Here is a 22,737-nt window from a genome sequence, read left to right as displayed (position 1 = left end):
GATTAAGTAATCCCATTATTTATCAAATACAGAATTGCACACATTCTGTAAAACAGTCTTTCCAAATAAAACTAAGAGGAAGGAAGAAAAGACACGTGACCAAGGTAATTTAAAGTGGTACAGTGACGTAAAGAACTCAGAGGATTATGATTTTCAGAACTAAATTTCCCACGCCTTTTGAAATTAGTCCCACGGTATTCTTATATTATAAGACAGAAATTGGCCCCAACTGTACAAGTAATTTAGAATTCTGGCAGCTGAATCTCATCAGAGTATTTAAGGTACCAGTATTTCCAGCTGGTTTTGTCGGTTCTTCTGCCAGAAAGCACTTTTCCAATAGACAAGGTGGCAGACAGAGTCATACCTGCACCTGCCCTGCCTCTGTTTATGGAGCAGAACAGTAGATTAAAATCCTGGTGAAAGTAAAACGGTGTCACCATGATGGGAGGCAAACTGGAAAGCCTCCAGTGCAAGCAGTTATTGTGTGCAGTGACTTCAGGGAACACAGCTGGGGGTGTCTCACATTTTTAATCATTGGACACAAGTTGGGGGAGATCTTTCTGTCACCCCTCTGGCAGCAACTTTTGTTTCCAACTTTTTAAGGGATTCAACCTGCAAATTTGTCTTTTTGCAGGATCAGTGTAAGGTTTTTTCTGTTCTTAATCAGAAAACACCCCAGACAGCTGGATGCAGAAAAGTCATGTTACTCCACCAAATGCCACTTTAAAGAGGTTTTAATACTGTGGTAACAAACAAACTTCCCCAAAAAACCAAACCAAACCACCCCAAAACCTGCCCTCTTTCAATGTCTACAGTCCTCAACAGTACCCAGGAGTACCACATTACTTAAAGCATGTGACTGGTCTGCACAGAAATTTAGTCTTTTCTTTTGCAAATTAACATTTCTCAGGACTATACCCTTTTCTCATCCACTCCAAGATCAGGAAAAGCACTGCATTTTAATGGTCATTTATATGGCCACATTATTTTAATCATCATGTTGCAAATCAAAATAAAACATGACATTTCAGTCTGAAGCCTATGATTGTGCTAATTGAGCATGTTCAGTTATACGTAATTTTATATGGGTTTGTTAATTACAAGATTACTGTATAATATGAATTATAGGGCCTTTCTTCTTCCAACAGGGTTTTCATTATCACTTTTTGATCAATTATAGTAAATTTACAAATGAGAAAAGGACCCTAATTCAATCCTATTAGTTCAGTTGCAAAACATTCTCTTTTCTGACACTCCATGTCCCCAAGAGCTGTCAATGTGAAACCAGAATTACCATCCACCTCACTCCACAGTGCCACTGGCAAAAGAAAAAGATTACTAAGTAAGAAACACATGCAAGGTGGAACTAGTTAGTAAGAATGCACTCATCAAGACTTAAATCTGTTAAAAATGTTAATGATGTCGACTCAACTTGCACAGAAATGCAACCAGAAACACAGAATTTCTGCTGTAATATTGTCTCACCTTTTTGGAATATAAATATAAGTTTGGAGTTCTTCCCGGAACTGGAATACCAGCTTTAGTCAGTTTAATAAAATATTTTTGTACTCTACTGGCAACCTAGGAAAAAAACAACATGGCACAGTTAGCTGTTGAAGGAAATGTAAGTGGTTCTTCACTTTAAAGTTTTGCCAGTGTTGCTACACTGGTTCAAAATATTAGGACAAGAAATCCTCCATTTTTCCTTTATGACAATTAACATAACTGGTACCTATCTTGCAATGCTGCATTTGTACTATTTCCAGACACTCTGGCAGCTTTCAGAGGAAAAAAATTACCATTCTTCAAATATACACAGAAAATCTAGAAAAAATTGTGATAGAAAGAACTTCAGTAGCTTGTTCCCTGCTGAAGCTGAACTTAACTCACTCTTAACAATGGCAGGTACATTGTACAGAGTTTCCATGCAGACAGGATGTCTATATTTTATTTATGAAATAGGTGAGCACACCTTCATTTTTTCAGGTATGGAGAAATACACCTGTAAGCATAAATATGATCAGAGATGAGGTAATCCTGCATATTGAAATAGTTCACTGGGCTTTCAGCTGAAACAGAAGAAATTAAAATACTGTAAACACAGAACATCAGCATTTTTTACTTCTTGTCAAAATGGAGACATTCTGTCATTTTAGGGGAAGAATTCCAGTAAGTCAGATGCAGAAATACTTGGTGTCAATAAATCTTTGTCTGTTGTGGATCTCAGCCCCAGTACAGAACTAATTCTTCTGTCTGTGATACGATTCTAGAGTACTGAGGAGCAGGAAACTCAGCACTCCAGTGTAACTCAGTCTGAGCACAGTTGGTGTCACTCCACTTTCTGTATAAAATTAAATGCATGCTGTCAAAATCTAATGAACAACCAGGTCTGGCAGCTTTGTCATGGGCTCTGGGGCACTTTAACATTCTATATTTGAGATGGAGTATGAGGGTTGCAGTGCTACTAGTGAACTGCAGGCACTGCTCTTACATTCTGTGATTACTGAAAATATACTGAATTTTCTTTACTGATGGTAAAAAAAAAAGTCAAGAAAAGCAATTGCTTTTCTAAGTGTTTAACCTGTTACCTGCTTTGCTGTTCTGTTTCCCAGTTCATCAGCTATTTTCTGCCACCGTCGGGACTCCACTTCCTCTGGTGGATACTTCAAAAGCAACTGCTCAAGTTTTTTCTAAATCAACAGTGAAGAAGAATAAATACATTTTTCCTAGCAGAGGTATGGGCTGTCAAGAGGTAAGTATCTACAGACATGTGACCCTGAGCTCCCAAGTGCTACAAACATTGTCACACAATTTGCTTTTATGCTCATGTGTGTTATCCCAGCTACAAAATTAAAGAGTTTCCCATTACCTGTTCCTCTACAGTCCACAGCTGGTTAAAAGTTTCAGGTTTGGTCTCATCACAAAGTCGCCCTCTTATCATCTGCTCAAACACAGGATAGAAAATGGAATAAGTGTTTAGAGAAAGTGTGGTCAGGAGAAATGCATCTGAACCCTTCTCCTCCCTAAGTAAAACCAAACCCACACCAAATGAAGGCAGGAGAATTTGAAGTAAAATTTGCCTAAACCAAAGGTAAGTTCCTGGATTTGAGGACATGAATGACATACCAGCACCAATATAAACATCTGAGGTAACAGGTAAGATTATTCACATATACATATTGAAAAAAAATAAATACATTTAAAATGACTACTCTGTAAATTTTTTTCTTTCCTGTTTAATAACTACCTGGGGACGACTGTTGGTAGAACCTTCTGGACCATCACTTAAAGGCAAGACAGAGTATGACACAGACTCTCCATCCTTCTTGGGATCCAAAGGACTTTTTGGTCTTGCAGGTATACCTACTGTGAGCAACACAAAGAAAGAATTACTAAACCTCCCCACTGGCCATTTCCTCCTCGTGACATTTGCCCACTTTTCCATTACCTTTGTCAAAAATCAGCTTCACTCTCCTACTGTTACGTTTTCGGTTCTTGAATTCTCTCTCAAAGTTCCCAAGGCTAGTGGTGTATTGGTCCCAGGAGATCTCAGGGAGCTGAACGACTCTCTGAGGATATGGAAGACCCATATCAACCTGAAAAAAACACCAAGAATGCAGAGTGAAAAGCAATATTTAACAGCATTGCTCTACACCCAAACAAAAGCTACAAATACTGGAACGTTATGAAAACCCGACACTGCTTTTAGTTAACAGCAGGATTGGAAATCAGAGCTTTTGAAGTGCCATGCAGCACACAGGCTTTTTAAGGAGAAGGTTTCTTTCAAGAATAATACACAACAGTGCATATAAAATATGCAGCGGCACGGTCAATGATGGCTTATTGAGCAGACAACTTGAAGTGTGTATTCATAGCTGAAATCAGGTGTCTCCAACTTCAGTATCCTCTTACTGCCTATCTGCTTTTCATTAAACATGCCATTTGCTCAGGATCTGTGCCTTTCTTAACACAGGAGCCCATAAGATCCAGAGTTTTATCATCTGATAAATCACCTGAAATTCTCCCATCAAAGAAATCAATGTCTGTTTTACACTGATTTTCCTGTCTTACACCTAGAACAAAACTGTTATAAAGCTCACCTCTATAAATAAAGGTCAACTCTGTGACTATCATTCCTTTGGTTTTGAGACAGAAATACACCAGACACTTGTCTTCAGCATTCCCCCATAAAATGACTATCAAATGCAACACTCTTACATCATGCACACTATGAACTCCTCTCAGAATTTAACACAAAGGCTACTACTGAAACCAAGGGGCTTCCAGGTCTCTACAACTCTAGGAAAAGAGCACCATAAAACACCCACTTCATTCCTCACTCAAATACAACATGTTGCAACCAGACTAGAAGGTCAAGTATTCAAGCTGAAAACATGTTTTCAGTATTCCTGTTACTACAGGGTTGTTTTTTTTTAAAGCTTCAAAACAAAATGTTTCCTTATCAAACTGAATTCTCCTCTCCCAGACAATATTCTGTTGTCTGTAACTCAGGTGTGTTTTCTAGTGTTCCTTTTGGGTTTAGGCCATGAACTACATTTCCTGTTCTTTAAGAAATACCCTAAAAAATTCACTCAAAGCACAACATTTCCTTTCTCAAATGAGAAAAATCAGGAGTTTTTGATCTGATACTTCCCAGTCGCCTGCAGATTTCAGGTTGTCTTAAAATACCTACATTACGATTAAGAAATTTAAAAATCACATTTCTATGTACCTAAAAAAGGGAAAGAAAGTGTATCTAATAAAATCATTGAAGACCTATGTCTTACAGATCTAAGAAGAAATCAAAGGGCTATTGCTGCTCAGCAGATAAAGGACTTTAAACTCATATTTTTTATGCAAGTATACACCTATATTTATGCAAGAATACACCTATGCTCCGATTTCTACAGATGATGAATTACTAGTTATTAAAAAAAAAAATTCCAAGTAAGACTTAGGAAAAGCCCATAGAAATACCTTCTTCTGGAGTCTTTCCACAAATCCAATAGGATCTTTCAGTGCTTCTCTCTGGTGTCTGCCTAAACTTTCAAGGTCTTGAACTGCTTGAGTCCGTTGAGCCTCGAGTACAGCAATCGTCTGTAACAGTCTCTGATAACTACAGAGACAAAGGAAAACATCTCACTGATTGGCCTTTCACAGACACCCCCCAGCTAAACACTGGCCATGGTTAGCTACTCCCAGATTTCACAGCTTATCTGAAACATTTCATTGACATTTTTACTGAATTATGTTAAAAATATATCAAATATGTTTGAAGTAGTAGGTGAAATAGAAACCCGTAAAGAAAAAAAATTCAGCTCTCCAGTGATGTCCTTTAAATGTAAATTCTGTACTAGCTAAAGCAATGTGGTGTCAGGGACAACCTCTATTCATATTCTCAACAAAGTTAAAAATACCACCCAAAAAATGACCTAATTTCTCTTCCACTTCACTATTAGCTTCCTTCTGCCCCAATAAAAATTACTCTACCACAGAACTTTGACATTTTGCTCAACTATGCACAGGCTGGACAGGAATGGTTTGGAAACTGTATCTCAGCATTTTGTAGAAGCCCCACCCTAGAGCAGAATAAAAGAATCATTTATGAAAGGTAACAATAAACCAAGGAATGAGCAATTTGCAAAATAAACACATAGACAACAGATTCCTCTAAGAATACAGAAGCTGAATGCTGGTGTCCCCTCAGACCTGCCATCCCAGATTCACACCATTTTGGCTATTTAACAGACACTTTTGAGCATCCCTGATGTGACTGTTGTACCTGCACCCCAAACTGGTTTGGATGAAGCTGACTCAGAGGCAGGAGATCACATATTTTAACACAGCCTTTAAAAAACAGTTACCTACATTTAATACCCTTTATTAGCTCTAAAGTTACAGCTGCCCATTTCTGACATTACCCATGGCCCCTGTTGTTGCAAATTATTATGTATCAACTTTTTTTCCAAGAAAAGGTTTTCTGACATTTAATATTACAACTGTAATTTGGTCCAGCACAAAATACAACCTAACACATACTAAAATCAAGCAAGAGCTATTCACTGCTACAGTATTTCCTAAGTTTTCTTTCTGTTCCCTTATTGCTAAAGCCAAGACAAGCCCAGCACAGTGAATTCCATGTGCAGGGCAGAAAAGATCCAGAGGTTACTGAGCTAATGCAAGTTTTCCAGTGGACTGCACTAGTAATTGGGTAAGGGTGTAAGTGAAGTAAACAGCCTCAAGCCAAAATACAGGCTTTGTACCTTCAAAAATTTAAGTTTCTGCCTAGACTGCTGCCTCCCCATGAAAAAGGGTCATTTTCTTTCCACTCAAATGTAACATTTGAAAACATAAAATATAGCTATACTTTCTGAAGTTTAAAACTAAAATAATGAGCTGGTTTAAGAACAGTAGGACACAATTCTGTTGTAAATTTATTACTACTTATATGAAATAGGCCATTAATATATGAACTTGGACCACAGACAGCCTGTTTCCATCAGCAGGTGCCAAAACTCAGGTTAACACAGTCATGGTAACAGAGGCTCAGCAATGTGCACAAATTTGCATCTAAGAAAAAGGCAGGTATATATAAATATTATATATATATATATATATATATATAAATAATTTACTCTGAACAGAAAAAAATGAGTTTACATTTGGGGAGAAATAACAACAAAACAAGAACATTGAACTCCAGTGACTTCCCTCATTAAAACACTCGTGTGACCCCACTGGTCTTCATGGAAATAAGCAAAAATACAAGGATGTTGGGACCATTTAAAAACATGACACATGATGCTGATCTGTGGCTACAGAGCAGCAGGACAGTGAAATAATTCAAGAGAGAAAAGGGGTTTTTGAACAAACTGTTCCCACAGAAACATCTCCCAGTACTGTTTTATACCTCTGCTATGAAGTGGATTAACTTGGAGCTATTTCCTTTAACTTCCATGCTCAGTTTTTACAGATTAATATATTCTGAAGCCCTGGCATAAGACTGCAATTTTACCAGGCCATTATCAGAAGTACTGAAACACACAAAAATGTGCATTTTGGGGTCTCACACTGCCAAGGGAAAAAACTGAAAATACTACTCCTGAACCACTGCCCTGCCCTTTCAACTCCATCATGACTTTAGAGAGCACTCCATGGCTGTGTAGCTTAAGTTTCAAACCAATCCTGTTTTTACAGGTTTGTACAGGCTCTCTGGCCCTCCATGACTGTAATAAAGCCAAATATCTCTCTGAAAAAGCAGCAACACACACTCTGAGCACTTTTTTGAAGCCTCTGTCTGTTCTGGCCCCTTAGTCTCAAACATTAACATACTGTTTCTACACAAAACACACCATGTAAATAATTTCCAGGACTGTTAAAAAAAAAAAGGGGGAAAAAAAGCCAGCTAACAATTTTACTACCCATCTTTCCAGGTTCTTTGTAAGTAAGCACAGTTCTGATTCAAACCATCTCCTGCAGTTGTGTTAAAATTCTCCAAATTTGAAAGGCTAATAAAGGTAAAGTAACCAGATCCTGCAAAACTGGCTCCACCTTTCAACGAGGCAAAGAGCAGCCAGCTCTAAATCATCCAGCTACAGTTCCATCACTTGCTCTGAAAGGTCTCTCAGTAATTACCAATAAAAATTATCTCACATCCTTTGCCAAAACAAAACAAACTCGTACAACTAAATAACCTCACAGCCATGCCCCCTACACTGACTAAGTCACACTTTTCCTCAAGCTAAATAAATAAATAATAACTTGTTGACACATAAAAATCCCAGGGCAGTTTTTCTTTGCAGGAAAACTTTTGCTCCAGAGAATGGAATTCTTGTGTTTCCACAATCCCAGTATTGAAACACTCTTGTAATTTTACTTAAATTATGTTAATTGCCAGGAATCTTCTGGATGAACACTTGAATCATTCAGTATAGCACAGAAACAGCTCCGGTATCTCTGTGCTGAAAAACCTTGATTAACGTGGTTTTTTGAGGGACTGATATTTAAAGAAAGAAAGTTACTTCTTACAGATTGATAACGATCAGCAGGAATTCCTGCTGCTCCCGTTTTTCTTTTGCAGTGATAAATATTCCACTCTTTTGGATTGCTCCATGAAATAACTATCACAGAGCAGAGCCAGATTTCTGCCAGTCCTGCCAGCAGCAATTCCTTATTCCCCTGTTCATGTCCATGCCCCTTGTTCCAGCAGTGAGTTGGGGCACAGCAACCTCCTCTCTTGCCTGTGACAAAGCTTGAGAACAGCAAGGCATGTTTCTTAAATTTACTCATTTTTTATACTAAATGACTGGCCATCAGCCTGTAAAAGGGGCCACGTCATTCAGCATTTTTAAATAAATTACTTTCATTATTACAGTAAGGGTCATTCAAGTCACAGAAGCCAGTCCCTCCCTGCTTTCTGAAGGTTTCCTTTCCCTTGAAGAGAAGACTCTACTGTACTTTAAACCTTAATCAAATGAGTGAGATGAGAAACTGATACTACAAAATGAAGATTTCTAACTTTTAGGTAGCTAATTTAAATCAGTGGCTGGCATAAAGTGGCTGTTGATTACATTCACACCAAGAAAAAAAAATCAAAATCAATTCAAAACCAATATCAAAAGACAAACTCACTTAAAATTACTTTATCAACTTACTTGCCTCACATCATTTAGTACCTTGCAAAGAAAAGTACTTTGATGCCTAAATAAAAAGAAGTGATTTATCCTCTTGACTTATAAAATGCTGTGCAGCTGGTGGTCACCAATTCCCACTCCTAGAACTAACTGCACTTCTACAGTTATACAGTTCACACTATGCTAAGATGTGTAGTATCATCAATTTGAGGGCTTTGACAGTAAAAATACATGTACCACAATTTAGAAATAGTGATTAGTTCCTGTGCAGGTAGGAACTGTTTTACATGAAGGAGTATACGTCTCATAATAAAACATGGCTAAAATATACGTAGAAAAAACCTTGTAAATTCGTATTTCCAAGAGCTGTGACACCAAACCCGTCTGTATCAGTCACATCTGACCAAGTCTTTGTTTCACTGCCATCTGCTGGCACTCCAGCAAAGTACAGATTACAGCCTGCTCTCCAACACCCAAGTCATTTATTACTCTGGATTTTGGTTTAATAACAGCAATTCAGGGAAAAAAAATCCCTTATTGGATCTTAAGACAAGAAAGTATTGGATATTAAACATAATACTGTAAATTACTGTAGGAAAAGGGAAACATTAATTGCATTTAGAATTTCCAAGTTACCCAAGGCAGCTGTAGTTGGAGGGACTGGCTCCCTGGAGAAATGTGGGGACTCAGATCAAACACAACCCTGTCATTTCAAAGCAGCAAGTGGGGATTTTTGTTTGGGTTTTGTTTGTGCCCACAAATAACAGAAAATGCTCTCAGCTTTTAAGGTTGGTCTGAAGTCTTTGCCAGTGTGACAGTACAGTAATTTTGACATGAAATTTTCTTGCAAATTATTCTGCTACTCATTCAAGATTTAAAAAAATCTCTAATTTCACTGTGGAAAGGGGCTGGGATTCAGTGCTGGACTCGGAGGATGCAGAGTGGCCCTTCTTTGATCTCCCTTCAGAAACAGAGCAGACTTTAAGGGCATAATCAATAACAGTAATGCACACATCGACCCCTGGGAGGACTCAGAAAAGCACCTTTGCCTGGAGAAAGCAGCATATGGCAGGTTTTTACTTACCTAAAGCTCAGACACTGACCAAGATAATCTACTTACAGCCATTTCTACAACTCATCACGGAATTGCTTCCTACTCTGGCTTAACCTCCTTACACACTCTGTCATTTACTGCACTTTCACTGCCCATATTTAGTATTTGTGCTTCAGACCTTTTAAAATACTTCAAAGGTAAGTAAATAATTAAACTGCACCTCCATTTTATACATTAAACGACTGAAGTATACATTAGATGGCTTCTCCAAGGAACAGAACACAAATCACTATTTCTGACTGCCATCCTCACACCTATTTAAAACAAAAATAGAACTGAGTCAAAAAGCACATTTTTCTAAAGGACATTTTTAAGAAACCAACAAATCCTAAAGTAAAACAAAAAATTCCACTGCAGTGTTTCATCTGGATGCAAAAGAACTGTTTTCCACTCCAATTTTTGCCTGCCTTCTAACTTTCACAGCTTCAGACTTCATAGTTCAAGCCTCTGAACAGTATTTCATTGGTTATGAGCCCGTGATGTCCCCTTCTTTCCTAAATTCCTAACTCTTCCCCACAAACAGAACACCCACTCACAAATTTCTATGGGCTTCATTCTTGGCAAGAGCTGTCCAACACACTCAGCAGGATTTACTATCAGCTGTACAAAAGTACCTTCATCAAATATCCACATTTCCAGCAAGTTTTCAGAATTTTTAGTAGCAATTAGGTCTCTGTGCCTCTAAACAAACATGGAACTTGTTTCAGTCTTGTCAACAAAACAGCATCCAACAGTCCTCCCTCAGTTTTTATAATACAGCCTTTTGATCTTCCCCTGACAGCACTTTCCAAAGTATTTGTCTGCAGGGAAAAAGAAACAGGTCCCTGTCATTCCTCTGTTTTCAAGGCTTGGATGTACATGAGATAATGGCAGTAAAACTGTTTCCTTCCCAAGGGGCACAGACAGACTGACTGACAGCACATCCTGGACTTCTCCTCCCCTCTCATCATCTCTAATGGGAATGGTCCCAATTCCTTTGCAGAGGGAATACACCACACAGATTCCTCCAGAACATACACTTAGATATTCCTCTCCAAAAAGATGGTGGGGAAAGCAACCCCTCAGAAGGGGTTTCTGACCCAACTGTACAGAAATCCTCTGATAAAAAGGAATCAGAGACAGTTCACAACACTGATCATCGAACTCCTTCAGCTCACTCTACATCAGTTTTTGCAGGTTCTCACCCAAGGAAGACACACACGTGCCCAATTATTTAGGTGCATATTCTTGCCACAGGAACAAATTAACATGTTCCCCTCAAGTAACTGAATGACAAGAATATTATGCACAACCATGAGTAGATGAATGTTCTAACAGCAATACAAAGCATCATTCACTCAACATTCTTTGGCTAAAAAAAGGGGAAGAAAAGTTAGAAACAAGGAAGAAAATTAGTAAATGTGTATTTTTATTACTAGTCACTGTAATAAACCATGGACACAGCTGGTCCTTGGCTCGGGAAGCATAAAACTTTCAAAGGCTGTTAGAGAAAACAACAGCAATATTTTCACCTTGAACTATCCAAAGTGAAATAAAGGTGTGCAATCATGAAAAATTACAAACCACCTGGTTATTCCTGCCACCAACAAAGTTCAAAGGAAACCAAAAAGGAGGATATTTCCTACTGAAGCCAGTAATGGGGTAATTTCAAGCTGGTTTAGTTAAAAACTGGCAAGTAAAGGCACACACATTCTCACAGCACAGGGCACAAACAGCATCTTCTCATTTTCGTGGTGGCCTTCCTATGCTTATTAATATTTTAGTGAACCACTTGTCCACCCCTTCCAAACAGGGAATTATGCTGACATAATTTATTCCTCGTGCCACCACACGTGCTTTACACTGATATAACTGGTATAACCACATTTTACTGCTCCTTTAAGTGTTCCTTATGTGTGTGGCCAAAACCAGAGCCAGAGCTTTACTCTCCACACAGCAGTGCTGGGTCAATACATTACTGCCCCATCTTTTCTTAGTTTTCTCTCCTTTTTTTTTTTTTTTCAATCAGGACCAAGAATTTCCACTTGGTTCCGATATTTGTTCTTGCATTTGATATTTGTTGCATTGCATGACTGCATTGCATCTGATACTTGTTTCCAACTGGTATTTCCCACACCTCAAAACCATTTTTATTATTTACTGATACTTAATTTTCCAGTTTAAATGAATTCACTAATGAGGAGCCTTAGAAATGGTAAGTATTTCCAAATTAAATTTTTACATTCCTCTGCATTAAAATAGTAATTTTGGGGGTGGTGGTAGTAGTGGATTTTTTTTACAATTGTGTATTTTCTGCTTCCGTGATTTTTGATCCAAATGGGAATGACAAGTGAATTCCTGTGTGTCCTCCAAAAAACTAGCAGCTTGGAAAGGGCAGAGACCACAAGCACTGTCTCCAGGAGAGAAAGCCAGCAGAATGCAACTGTTACTCCTCCCATTCCACAATCAATCCATCAGCCCACACACCCAGAGGTGCTGCACCAAGGCAGCCAAGAGGGAAAAGCATCCCTGTGCTGGAGAGTTCCCAGGGCTGGATTGCTGCAGTGGGGGACTCTGGGAGGTGGGACAGGCACAAAACCAGGCAAAGCAGGAGAGAATTCCAAGGGTAATGGACACAAATGCAAGAGAAATCAAGCTTTGCTTTCCACTTTAAGTGAGGACTGCAGGGTCTGCTGGTGCTGCTCCCCAGGACTGGGGTTGGCAACACCGTCACTGTGTTCAGAGAAACAAAAACCCATCTGACAAATGCACTTGACATTTAAAGGCTCCCAGAGTGTGCCCATCAGCAGGCAGGGAAAAGCTGAGGCAGCACATGCCCAAGGCATTATCTCTTGCAAAGTAACAGCTCTGGTGTTTATTGAACAGTTTATGTGATTATAAGACATGATTCTATGATTATACAATACTCCTAAGCTAAACCTCAATCTACAGTCCTGCAAAAAATTTGTGTCACATAACTTTTCCATTGACAAGTCTTTATAGACAGAAATTATTTTATGGAACCTGATAAAGTATTGCTGGCAGTAAAAAAAATCTCAGTATACTTCATATTTTAAGCTGTAGTAGAATATGAGGATTTCAATAATAAATGTGGTCACATGCCTGTTACAATATCACATTTTAATAACACAATTACCCGCAAAACCAAACTGGAGTCGATCAGAAACTCATATTACAAGTTTCTAATTGATTTCCATTACATTTCTATTTTGCAGATCAAGCAGCTGCAGCATCCAACTTCTACGTGACTTTACTTAAAGACACTTTTATTTTTTGTTCCTTACTTAAAACACAGACCAATCTACCAAACTGTAGAAACTACTGTCTGAAAAAACACCAATTTTCCATATGTTTTAGTTTTACAGAAATAGGGAGTTTAAGAAAAATATCACTGTATGCCACACCACTTCTGTGAAACAAAGGATGAATTAAAACACACTGTAATCTAATACATATGGCATATATGCATTTTTTAACTATTAACTTCTATTTTTCTTCACCACTGAAAATGTACACTCATCAATTCTTCTGTATTGATGTTACAGTCTATAAATTAATCAGAGGTATTAAATCTACTACGAAAAGTATTCACTTGATTTACACCTTTTCTTCCTTAGGATGAAAAAAGTCAGAAACAAAGTCCCCACAGACTAAAATTGTATGTCTCAGGAAAATGAAGAATTAGCTGTTCAAAGCTCCATGACATGGTTACAAAGGAATGTCAGGAGTATCTGATTTATCTGGACATTGACATAAATCCCTACTGTGTGAACAATTTTACCTTAATTCTGAGACATATAGCTGATATATGAGGATAAATCACAAAATTGATCTATTATTATTATTATTATTATTATTATTATTATTATTAATAGCCAATATATATGAAGAAAGACACGGATACTTTGTCTTTTCCACTTAAGGAAAAAACATGGTGCAGGTAAAATGAGAAGATTAGAGAACTGGAAATTTAGGAATAGGATTACATAACAGTTACACCTCAGGAATATTCTGTTTAAGGCAGTTCTTGAATAACTGGTACTGCAAGGGACTAGTCTGACAATAGTCAAGTGCAGTCAGATGAACTTTTATGCAGAATTGTTTAATCTGATTCTTCAGGAGAAAATCTGTGAGTGAACAAAATACCAAACCTATACCACAGGAAACATCACAAACGTTTCTTTTCTCCCATTTATACAGTATTAAAAGTGTATATTAAATGTGACTGTATGATCCTACAGGGTCCTCTGTCTTTCCAAGGTCTCTGCAACAACACAACCCATCACAGGGAAGAATTCACAAGACTGGCTTTTCAGAGGTGTATTAAAATCTTCCATTTAATCTGTCTTCATTTTAAATGCCAGTGCAGCTATTATGATTTTAAATACTATCAAGTAATAAAGAGACATGAAAATACCCATCTACTGAGCAAACACAAGGTCTTAACTCCTGCAATTAAATGCCTGTAGCCAACTGCTTGTATCTAATTCTTGTGTTTTATTGATCTCACCCACAGATCTAAGTGGTTCCTGTAAGGCCAACTGCACTTCACAGAATCTCAGAAATGCACTGTATAACACATTATATGGAGGTGAAAACTCAATTCCTCAATTACATTTTCATCTAGAACCCAGAGCTAAAAGTCAAATTGAGATTTTGAGATTTCTCCCCTTGTGCAACCTAATAGCTGCCAAGCATTGCAAATCTCCAAAGCAAGTAGAGAGGAAGAAGGAAAAAAAAAAAAAAAGAAAGAAAAAAAGGCACTAAATGAAACATTGGGCAAAGGGGAAAAAGTACTGAGAATAAAACAGTGAACAAGATGGAAAATTAAAGTAAGCTACTGCAGAATGAGAAAGAATTACACTATAAAAAGATACAGCAAAGAGATATGAGAAACTCCTGAGGAAAGACATATGCAAAATACTGAGCACAGCATATAAAATTCAGCAGTGTAAGAAGATTTAAATCTACAAGTTCAGTCTTGATGAAAGCATCTCAAGAGAAAATGCAAACGGTTCTGAGCCAGAACACAGAAGCAAAATTCTCAAATATGCACCAAACCATATTTTTCTGAGAGGAATTACAATACACAAAAATTCCAATTATGTGTGTAGCAACAGAAAAATTAACATTAGCAATACTTTACAACTACACAACCCCCCAGATCAGTCTGTTATTATCTACAAGAATGTCTGTGTTGTGGTAAAATTTCTGTTTAGAGATCTCATATCTGTCTTTGTAGGAGAGATCTATTTTAATAGAGAGGTTGTGGGAACATCCATCATTTCAGCCTTCTCTCTGAATAATAATATTCTGTAATCTGTGATGATTATTTTTCCCATTATATAATCCAGTTTTCCCAGAAATATTAATGCATGAATGTTGTTCAAACACGTCAGGATTCAAAAAGCAACAAAACTCATACAGAAATACTACAATATACACTTAGTTGTTCTCCTTGTAGCAAGTCTTATCAACAGCTCTTGAAGGTTTTGGGATATTCTTATTTTATCAAGTCACAATAATTTCTTGGAGAGTGCAAACAGCTGTATGAATATGCATGTCATCAAGCCATGTAATGTAACAAGGAATAATGTAAGTTTGCAGCTATATCAAATTGCTTCTATGACACACAGGAATATAGATTTTTTTTTTTTCTTCTGTGGCAACATTCAAAGCCTTCTTGGAGCTAGACAAGATGCTAATGTCTCTCTGAGTTGGCTTTTAAGAGAGAAGAGAGATATAAAGCAGAGGAAAAAATCAACCATTGTAACCCCAAACTGATGAAGGCCAGGAGGAGCAAAGCTGTGCAGCACCTGAAGCTCTGATGAACAGAACAGCAGCAATACTCTGCTCAGTCAGAAACACCCCAGGCAAAGGGAAGAGCCTTTGCCTTGAGCTAAACCTACATTAACAGCATGGAAACCTGGAATTCTCTGCATCTGCCTCATTCTGCTAAAACTGCCTGATGTGACCTCTGCAATTTTTTTCCTAATAAATTCAAAAAATCCCCCGTTGCTCCTGGATCTGTGTGCTAACATCAGAGACAGTCATATTACACACAGACATTAAAGCATCCAAAGAAGTCAAAAGACAACAGTCCATTTTTCCCATTTACAATTTAGAGAACAATAATCTGTTTTCTATCTACCAGGGAAAGTGTCCACTTTGGACTGATGGCTGAAGCTGCAGATATTTGGTCGTTATTTTGAAATCCTAGTTTGTCTAAACCATGCTCAAATTCCAAATTTTCTGATTAAAATGATTTATTCAGATCCAAGACCGAACAAGATTTCATTATAAAAATAATGTAACTCTAATATCAAAAACCCAGTCATGCTGGATTAAACAATCATCTGTGCCTTGTGCCTCATATCCACAGGAAATGTGCTGGGATCATTTACAGAAACTACCACCAGTGGCTCAACTCTTCACACGAAGCAAACTGAAGATCATCTGCATTATATAATAATAATTTGAACACATCTATATTTACATTTAACGAATATAAGTAGCAATGTAGACATAATTTACTCTGGATAAAGTTCTGGAATTGCTGCATTTGATCAATTAATCTTCCTTAACATAGTAATGATGACTCTTTCTCATGACACTCTTAAGAAAGTCTCCAACGTTAAATTCTATGTACAGCAGAATGCTAATTGCATAAGCTGTATCTGCAGTGCCTATTGCATAAATATTGCTGATAAATCACTGAAATCTAATTAAAAGTTATTATACCTTTGGTTTTATCTTTCCAGCTAGTTTTTAAGAGAAAAGAGATAACAGATGCATTTTTAAACAAAACAAAAACCTCCCCCCAAAAAAACCAAGTTCTGGCTTAAGAATTCCTATTGCTAGAAATGTATAAACCACATTGCTGTACCATACTGCATATTAAATAGAGTTTAATTTCGTTTGAGGTAGAAACAAGGAAGAAAAATGAAGACTGAAGAGCACGAAAATTATAAAGCACTGAAATTTTTGTGGAAGGACTTTAAATACTTAATGATTTATATATATATTTTTGGTAAGAAACAAAAGCAGAATTCATGGTTACCATAGTTACACATACTCTTTGTTGTGTTTCAATGCCACATGATCTGATTCAAAGTAATACACATCAGGCTCTTCCTCATCCTCCTCTGCAGTGTGGATGTTGGCACTCTCTTTGGCAGATGGAACATATCCAGCAACAAGCCTAGTCTCAGAAAGTGGCTTTCTTAGTCCATCACTCCCATGATCCCCCGTATTACAATTCCTCTCTTTTTCATTCTGTTTAATTTCTTCAGACTTTTTGGGAGATCCATTGATATTATTATTATTATTAATAGCTACAGGGACACTCTTTTCAGTAGGACTAAGATTATTCTCCTCGACCTGTCCGTTTTCTCTACAGGGGGAGTTATTTTTAGTGGGGCTGCTTCTGGCAGGGGCAGCCCTTCGTGGGGAAGTTCTCAGCGTGTATCTGTGTTCTTGGAGTTCCAACATCGACGTCACCGGGGCTGGGACACAGTTCAGCACTGAAGGATGTGGTTCAGGTTCCCCTGAGATTGATGCACTGTCATGCTGAGCACTGGGGTTGCTATTGGTGTTTTCAGCACACTGTTCCTTAGAGGCACTACTATCTCCTACAACATCCACCTCCTCCTCCGAATCCCTTAACAAAGATGGCTGGAGTTCAGAAAAGGACCCTGGAGCTGGCTCGTATGCCTGACTACCACGCTCCTCAGGCGAGCAGTCATTGATTATTTTGTGGTCCTCTAACTTTACCTGTTCTTGGGAGTTTGTGCAAGGCACATAATGGTCTACAACGCTGTCCTCTTTGCTGTTGTTGAGCAACAACGAAGAAGGGGCAAATGAGTTTCCATTTTCTGCTACTGTTTTGTCCTTGGGCGGGCGGGAACCAGCACTGTTCTGCTTCGCGCTCCCGTCAAGCTGACAGTCATCACAGTTCAGAGAATTGGAGTCTCTCTCACCAACTCCATTGACAGTCTGATAACCTGCAACCTCTTCGACGACTGCAGAGTTATTAAACCCTTCTGCACAGACATTCACCTTTTTAACTTCCCTTTTCTCACAATCATCCAGTAGAAGACACCGGCAAGCTCGCTTAGTCCCCGCGGGGGCCGCGTCATTGTCCGACACCAAGCTCTTGTGCTCCAATGACTCCTTCTCTGCTTTGGGAGGTAAGTCTTCCTCGGAGCTGTTGGGTGCCTCGGAGCGCAGGCAGCGCTTAATTCTCTTCAGGACCGGTGAGACAGGCTCTGCTGGCTTTTTATCGCTGTTTTCCACAGTCTGTTTGTCAACATTATCCTTCTCCGAAGCAGACAGCCCTCTCTTCCTGGGGCTCACCCACGATTCCCGAGCGCTCTGCTGTTTCAGATCAGTAGTTCTCCCCCCGTTGCTGCCCTTCTGAGTTTGCACAGACTCTGGCCTCTTCTTTGGTGACCTGGATCGGATCTGAGGATGGGGTGAAACCTCCTCTGGGTGAGCGATACTCCGGTTCCTTAATGTTCTGCCACAAAAGTTTTCATCCAAACCATTTAAACCCACTGTAGATCTTGTCACACGAGTAGATCGAGAAGCAGCCATACTATGGCGAGTCCCCTAAAGTATGTTCATCCTGATCCACTCATGGGGAAACCTTCAACAAAATGGAAATAAAATAGTCAGAAAAAATACTTAAAAATCACCTCTGGACACGGCAAATCTAAAGAATATTTTGGCACAAATGTACCAGTGTAAAACTGAGCAAGCCCATGCAACATACTCACACCACTTCTTCCTGTGCTGTTTCTTTAGGTCAGTAAAAAGTTTTCCATCTCAGCTACAATGTAGCTGACTTGGTATTTGTGGTTGTTCTGGCTTTGGTACTTGTGTGGGAATGTTGTTCATATTTATGCCTTATGCAAGGCTGGAATGTTCCACTTGGGTTCTAGTTACTAAAATATACTGGTTTTATGTATTGTACCTATGTTATAATGTACTGGTATTATTGTCTGTTCAAGTAAGGGGTATGAGATTGCATTCTTAATATCCCACTGTTTCCAGCTACATGGCTTCACACACTGAGAAGTAAACCATTAAAATCACATTTGCTTGCTCATTTGTTGCTTAAAGCAAAACCCAATCGCTTATTAATGAGAACTGCAATTCTAATTTAACAGGGAATTAGAAAAATAGAGCACATACCAGTAAAAAAAATACTTACAGTCATTAAGAGTGAAAATGAAATAAAACAACATTTCTGAATCAGAATCATACAATCATTCCACTTGGAAAGGACTCTGGGAGGCAACCCTGTCCAACCTCCTGTCCAAATGAACATCAGGACTGAATTCAGATGTAGTTACAAGGGACACTGTCCACCAGCTGGGTCGTGAAAAAGCACAGATATTCCACAATTTCTCCAAGCAATTTGTGCCAGTGTTTGTCTTTATAATGAAAATATTTTTTCTTATCCTCAGGTGTATTTTTGCATTGCTTACACCAAAAAGCCTGGCTCTCTCAGCAATCTCCTATGAGGGACCAGGTGGTTTCCCAAGTCTCCTCCCCTTTTAAACTTCCCATGAGATGAATCATCACCGATATCAGATTTAAGTAAATTCAAACTCAAAGGTGAGTTTCAAACATTCCATTAGAGGGTGTCTGTATTTCACATTTCAGGGTGAAATGTGAGAGTACTCGACAACCTCAAAATAACATTTTTAAGAGAGATCAGTTCAGTCTTACCCTTCTATTCATTTAGTCTTTAAAAATTCAATGTGTCAAACTGCACATCACCACAGACCTGTCACAACAGCCATGCTAATGAACAGATTCACATTTGTGCATAATGGCCTTCCCTTCTTCATCTACCAAATCCCAGGTTATACAGACCTGTTCAACCGACACGTGATGTGAAGACTTAAAATTTTAAATATGGAATCAAACCTTTCCCACGTTACTTAGAAAGGCTGAAAACGACAAAGGGAGAAAATTGTTTCAAGAGGTGTTTTTCATGTTCAGCAAAGAAGGTAAAAAAGGAACATAAATTCTCACCAATCTACTATTTAAGTGTCATATGGTCCTGGCACAGAAAGGAGAGAACAGCACAAGACCAGCACACTCTTAACCAATACACCTCAAATCAATACCAATAAAATAAACTAAACCAAATTCAAATGCATGCTCTGGTCAGTAATTACCCCTGCACTCAACAGACATTAGAAACCATGTGTAAGAATAAATCTTTACTGACTTGTTGGTATGTGACTTTCTAAAGAAACAGACCTTACATGACAAGATAAAAAGTTATTGTTGACTTAGTACAAGTGTAAAAAACTTACCATTGCAAAGCTAGAAGAAATATAAACTTCTGGCATTTCATACAGCAGACTCTGTGCCACTGAAATAATATCAATCACCATTGTTGAAATCCATGGTGTGATCCAAGTGCTTTACTAGTTTATGCCATCACATTAACAAGACTTTGAAAACTGTTGAGAAAGAGATAAAGATATCAATAAAACACTTAAATCATTGCAAATGAAAAATGCAACAGGGCACGTAAACAGTAAAAGCTTTTTTAAGAAGAAATTATCAATTTTAGAAGCGTCCTACCTAAGGAAAGAACAGTATGCTATAAAGAATGGGAAATACTAATTTAGGTTTCAAATGTAAAACATCTTTCTTGGTAGTTTCTAAGTGATTCTCTGTATCACACACTAAATGTGTAAGAAATGAACAGTCATGTGTTCAAACCTCAGAAGATATTTGAAGAGACACAAGAAAACAAGCAGTGAAAGGTATTACAACTAATGAGTTATGAAATGCATTGTCAAATGTATTTTATAATTATATACACAGTGAAAAACAATTATTTCTGCTCTTTAATTTTAATTAACTGAGCAGAACTCTGAACGTATATAGGCTCCAAATCCCTGAACAACCTTCTCCTCCACAACAGGACTGAAATGCTCTCTAGAGTTCACACCCAAGGAAAACAATATGTATAAACAATATGTATACCCTGTTTATAGTGAACATGAAAGAACTCAGATATTGAAAGACAGAGATAAATCTGCAGATCACAAAGTCAGACAATGCCTTCTGCTGTCACCAGTTTGGGCATCATTGCCAATGCCCAACGGTTATGACTTGAAAAAACATCCCAGCAATTCCATCTAACAGAACACCTACTGCTCTGGAGGCACCATAAATCACTAAAGAATTGTGGCTACTGAAGCTTTCTTCATGTTCTGTTGACTTCATAAAAAAGAGCTGATTTTCATCTTGACAATTCAAACACTTCACGATGTGAAACACAAGCTGGCAGGTTTCTCCACATTTTTCGTTCTACACAGTTTTTATATTTAGATTACTGGAAACTGTCTTTACTCTCATCCTAGTTATGATTTCAGAGTGGTAAGAGCAGAAAATGAATTCACTATTAAGTTGCCAACTCAAAATATAAACTAAATAAGAGAAGAGATTAATTATGTCTAGTTGTAGTGAAATTCAATAACACAAGATGTTTCCACAGTGATGTTACATCAAGTATCATAAATTCCATTATGTAGATAATTAAATCAAATCAGGTTTCAATTATTCAGTGGGATTTCTTAATTTAACATGCAGCAGAGAACTACCATGATAATAAGAGAAATAAAGAATTGCAAAAGAAGAAGGCAAGGAAAACCACTTGAAAATGCAAGTTACTTAAAACCCATATTATTGCCTTTCCTAAAGATCCCTTTCTTTAACTGACTGGAAAGATACATAGGAGATATCAAAAGTAAGGAACAAACAACACACCTCAACAAAAACACCAAAGCTCAGCAACTTTGTTAAAAATAAAAAAATACAGAAAAAAAATCTTTAAACAAAATATAACAGTGGGTCAATCAGAAGGAGATCTAATCTCAGAATTTTTAATTACTTTACCAGTCCCTAAGTAAAGGACATTCTCATCAGTTGTTTCAGGAATGGCTGCAATAGTAATGTCAGTCTTTTGCCAGATCTGTACAACTCATCTCTCCTGATGTTCTTCCCCCAAATCAACCTTATTTTACTCACAGCAGGAACGACACAACCCCTGCTGGGCCTGTTTGCCTTTGGGGAGAGCAAAAGCATTTTAGACACAGCAAAAAGATTGTGTAAACATCACAAGAGGAGAAACCAAGGCAGGGGAAAGAACTTCTGCCCAAGCAGGATTTTTTGTTCAGAGCAGTTTGAGGGGAGGGAATAATTATTTTTAAAAACTGGAAACTTTAAGCAGGACACACTGAAATGATTGCACTTTAATTACAGCTCAAGACCTAGAAAACAACATTCACGAGGGCTTATCAAGTGAACAATTAAATAATTTTTCCCAAAAGTTTCCCTGGAAAAACTGTCTTGAAAATTAACTATTATTCCTTGACATTGCACAACCAATTACAATGACTTTGTTTTCACATAGAACAACCACATCTTCCATGGCAGAGAAATCCAGTGGAAGAGTAATTAAATGTTTTGGACACCACTCATTTTAGAAGCTGGAATAAGGAGTGCAAGGGGAACTAAAGATGCTTTTAGATCTAAGCCCTTCTTCAGGGAGCCACATCAACATTTAATGAAGAACATGGAATAATGTGATAAAGACTCCAAGTTTGAAGACGAGAATCAGCTCAGAAACAACATATTCTGGTTCCACTAAAAATGAATCCTGTCTGTCTGGGAATGAAGTATGAGCCCAATTGTTTAAAGGAATGAAGAAACATGGGTACAGTTAAAAGTACGTTCAACGTGGCCCTGAGCTAGAAAAGAAACAATGAAGAGAAATGGTCAATAAATGAACATGCTGGGTGTAAACAAGACCTGAAAGCAGCAAAGCAACAAAAACCTCTACTAGAACTGTGGTGGAGCTTTTTATATACATAGAACTTACGATGGATAAATGAACATTACATACAACATTAAACAAACAAATAAAGAAATTGTGTACCGGGGGTGGGGCTTCAGTCA

The 22,737-nt window shown here is 37.9% G+C and overlaps 1 protein-coding gene across 4 annotated transcripts in view; it reads right to left on the bottom strand.

Annotated features, from left to right (window-relative positions):
- The window catches only part of ZZZ3 (zinc finger ZZ-type containing 3), a 54,325-nt gene that overhangs the window by 11,922 nt on the left and 19,666 nt on the right, over positions 1-22,737 (bottom strand). For 3 of the 4 annotated variants that reach the window (XM_051796027.1, XM_051796028.1, XM_051796025.1), the window contains exons 2-9: positions 20,079-20,228; positions 16,823-18,394; positions 4,978-5,116; positions 3,449-3,596; positions 3,248-3,366; positions 2,870-2,941; positions 2,589-2,690; positions 1,486-1,581 (exon numbers count right to left, since the gene is read on the bottom strand). In XM_051796027.1, the coding sequence (XP_051651987.1) occupies positions 1,486-1,581; positions 2,589-2,690; positions 2,870-2,941; positions 3,248-3,366; positions 3,449-3,596; positions 4,978-5,116; positions 16,823-18,342 (2,196 nt within the window). In that variant the 5' untranslated portion in view covers positions 18,343-18,394; positions 20,079-20,228. The remainder of the gene's footprint in view (positions 1-1,485; positions 1,582-2,588; positions 2,691-2,869; positions 2,942-3,247; positions 3,367-3,448; positions 3,597-4,977; positions 5,117-16,822; positions 18,395-20,078; positions 20,229-22,737) is intronic. The other variant, XM_051796029.1, reaches the window with a different exon arrangement.

This window comes from Manacus candei, unplaced genomic scaffold (genome assembly GCF_025592945.1).
Source record: "Manacus candei isolate 608988 ecotype Guabito, Panama unplaced genomic scaffold, ASM2559294v1 h1tg000044l, whole genome shotgun sequence".
NCBI lineage: Eukaryota > Metazoa > Chordata > Aves > Passeriformes > Pipridae > Manacus > Manacus candei.
The sequence above is the reverse complement of the archived record's forward strand: the minus strand, read 5'-3'. Positions and strand labels throughout refer to the sequence as shown.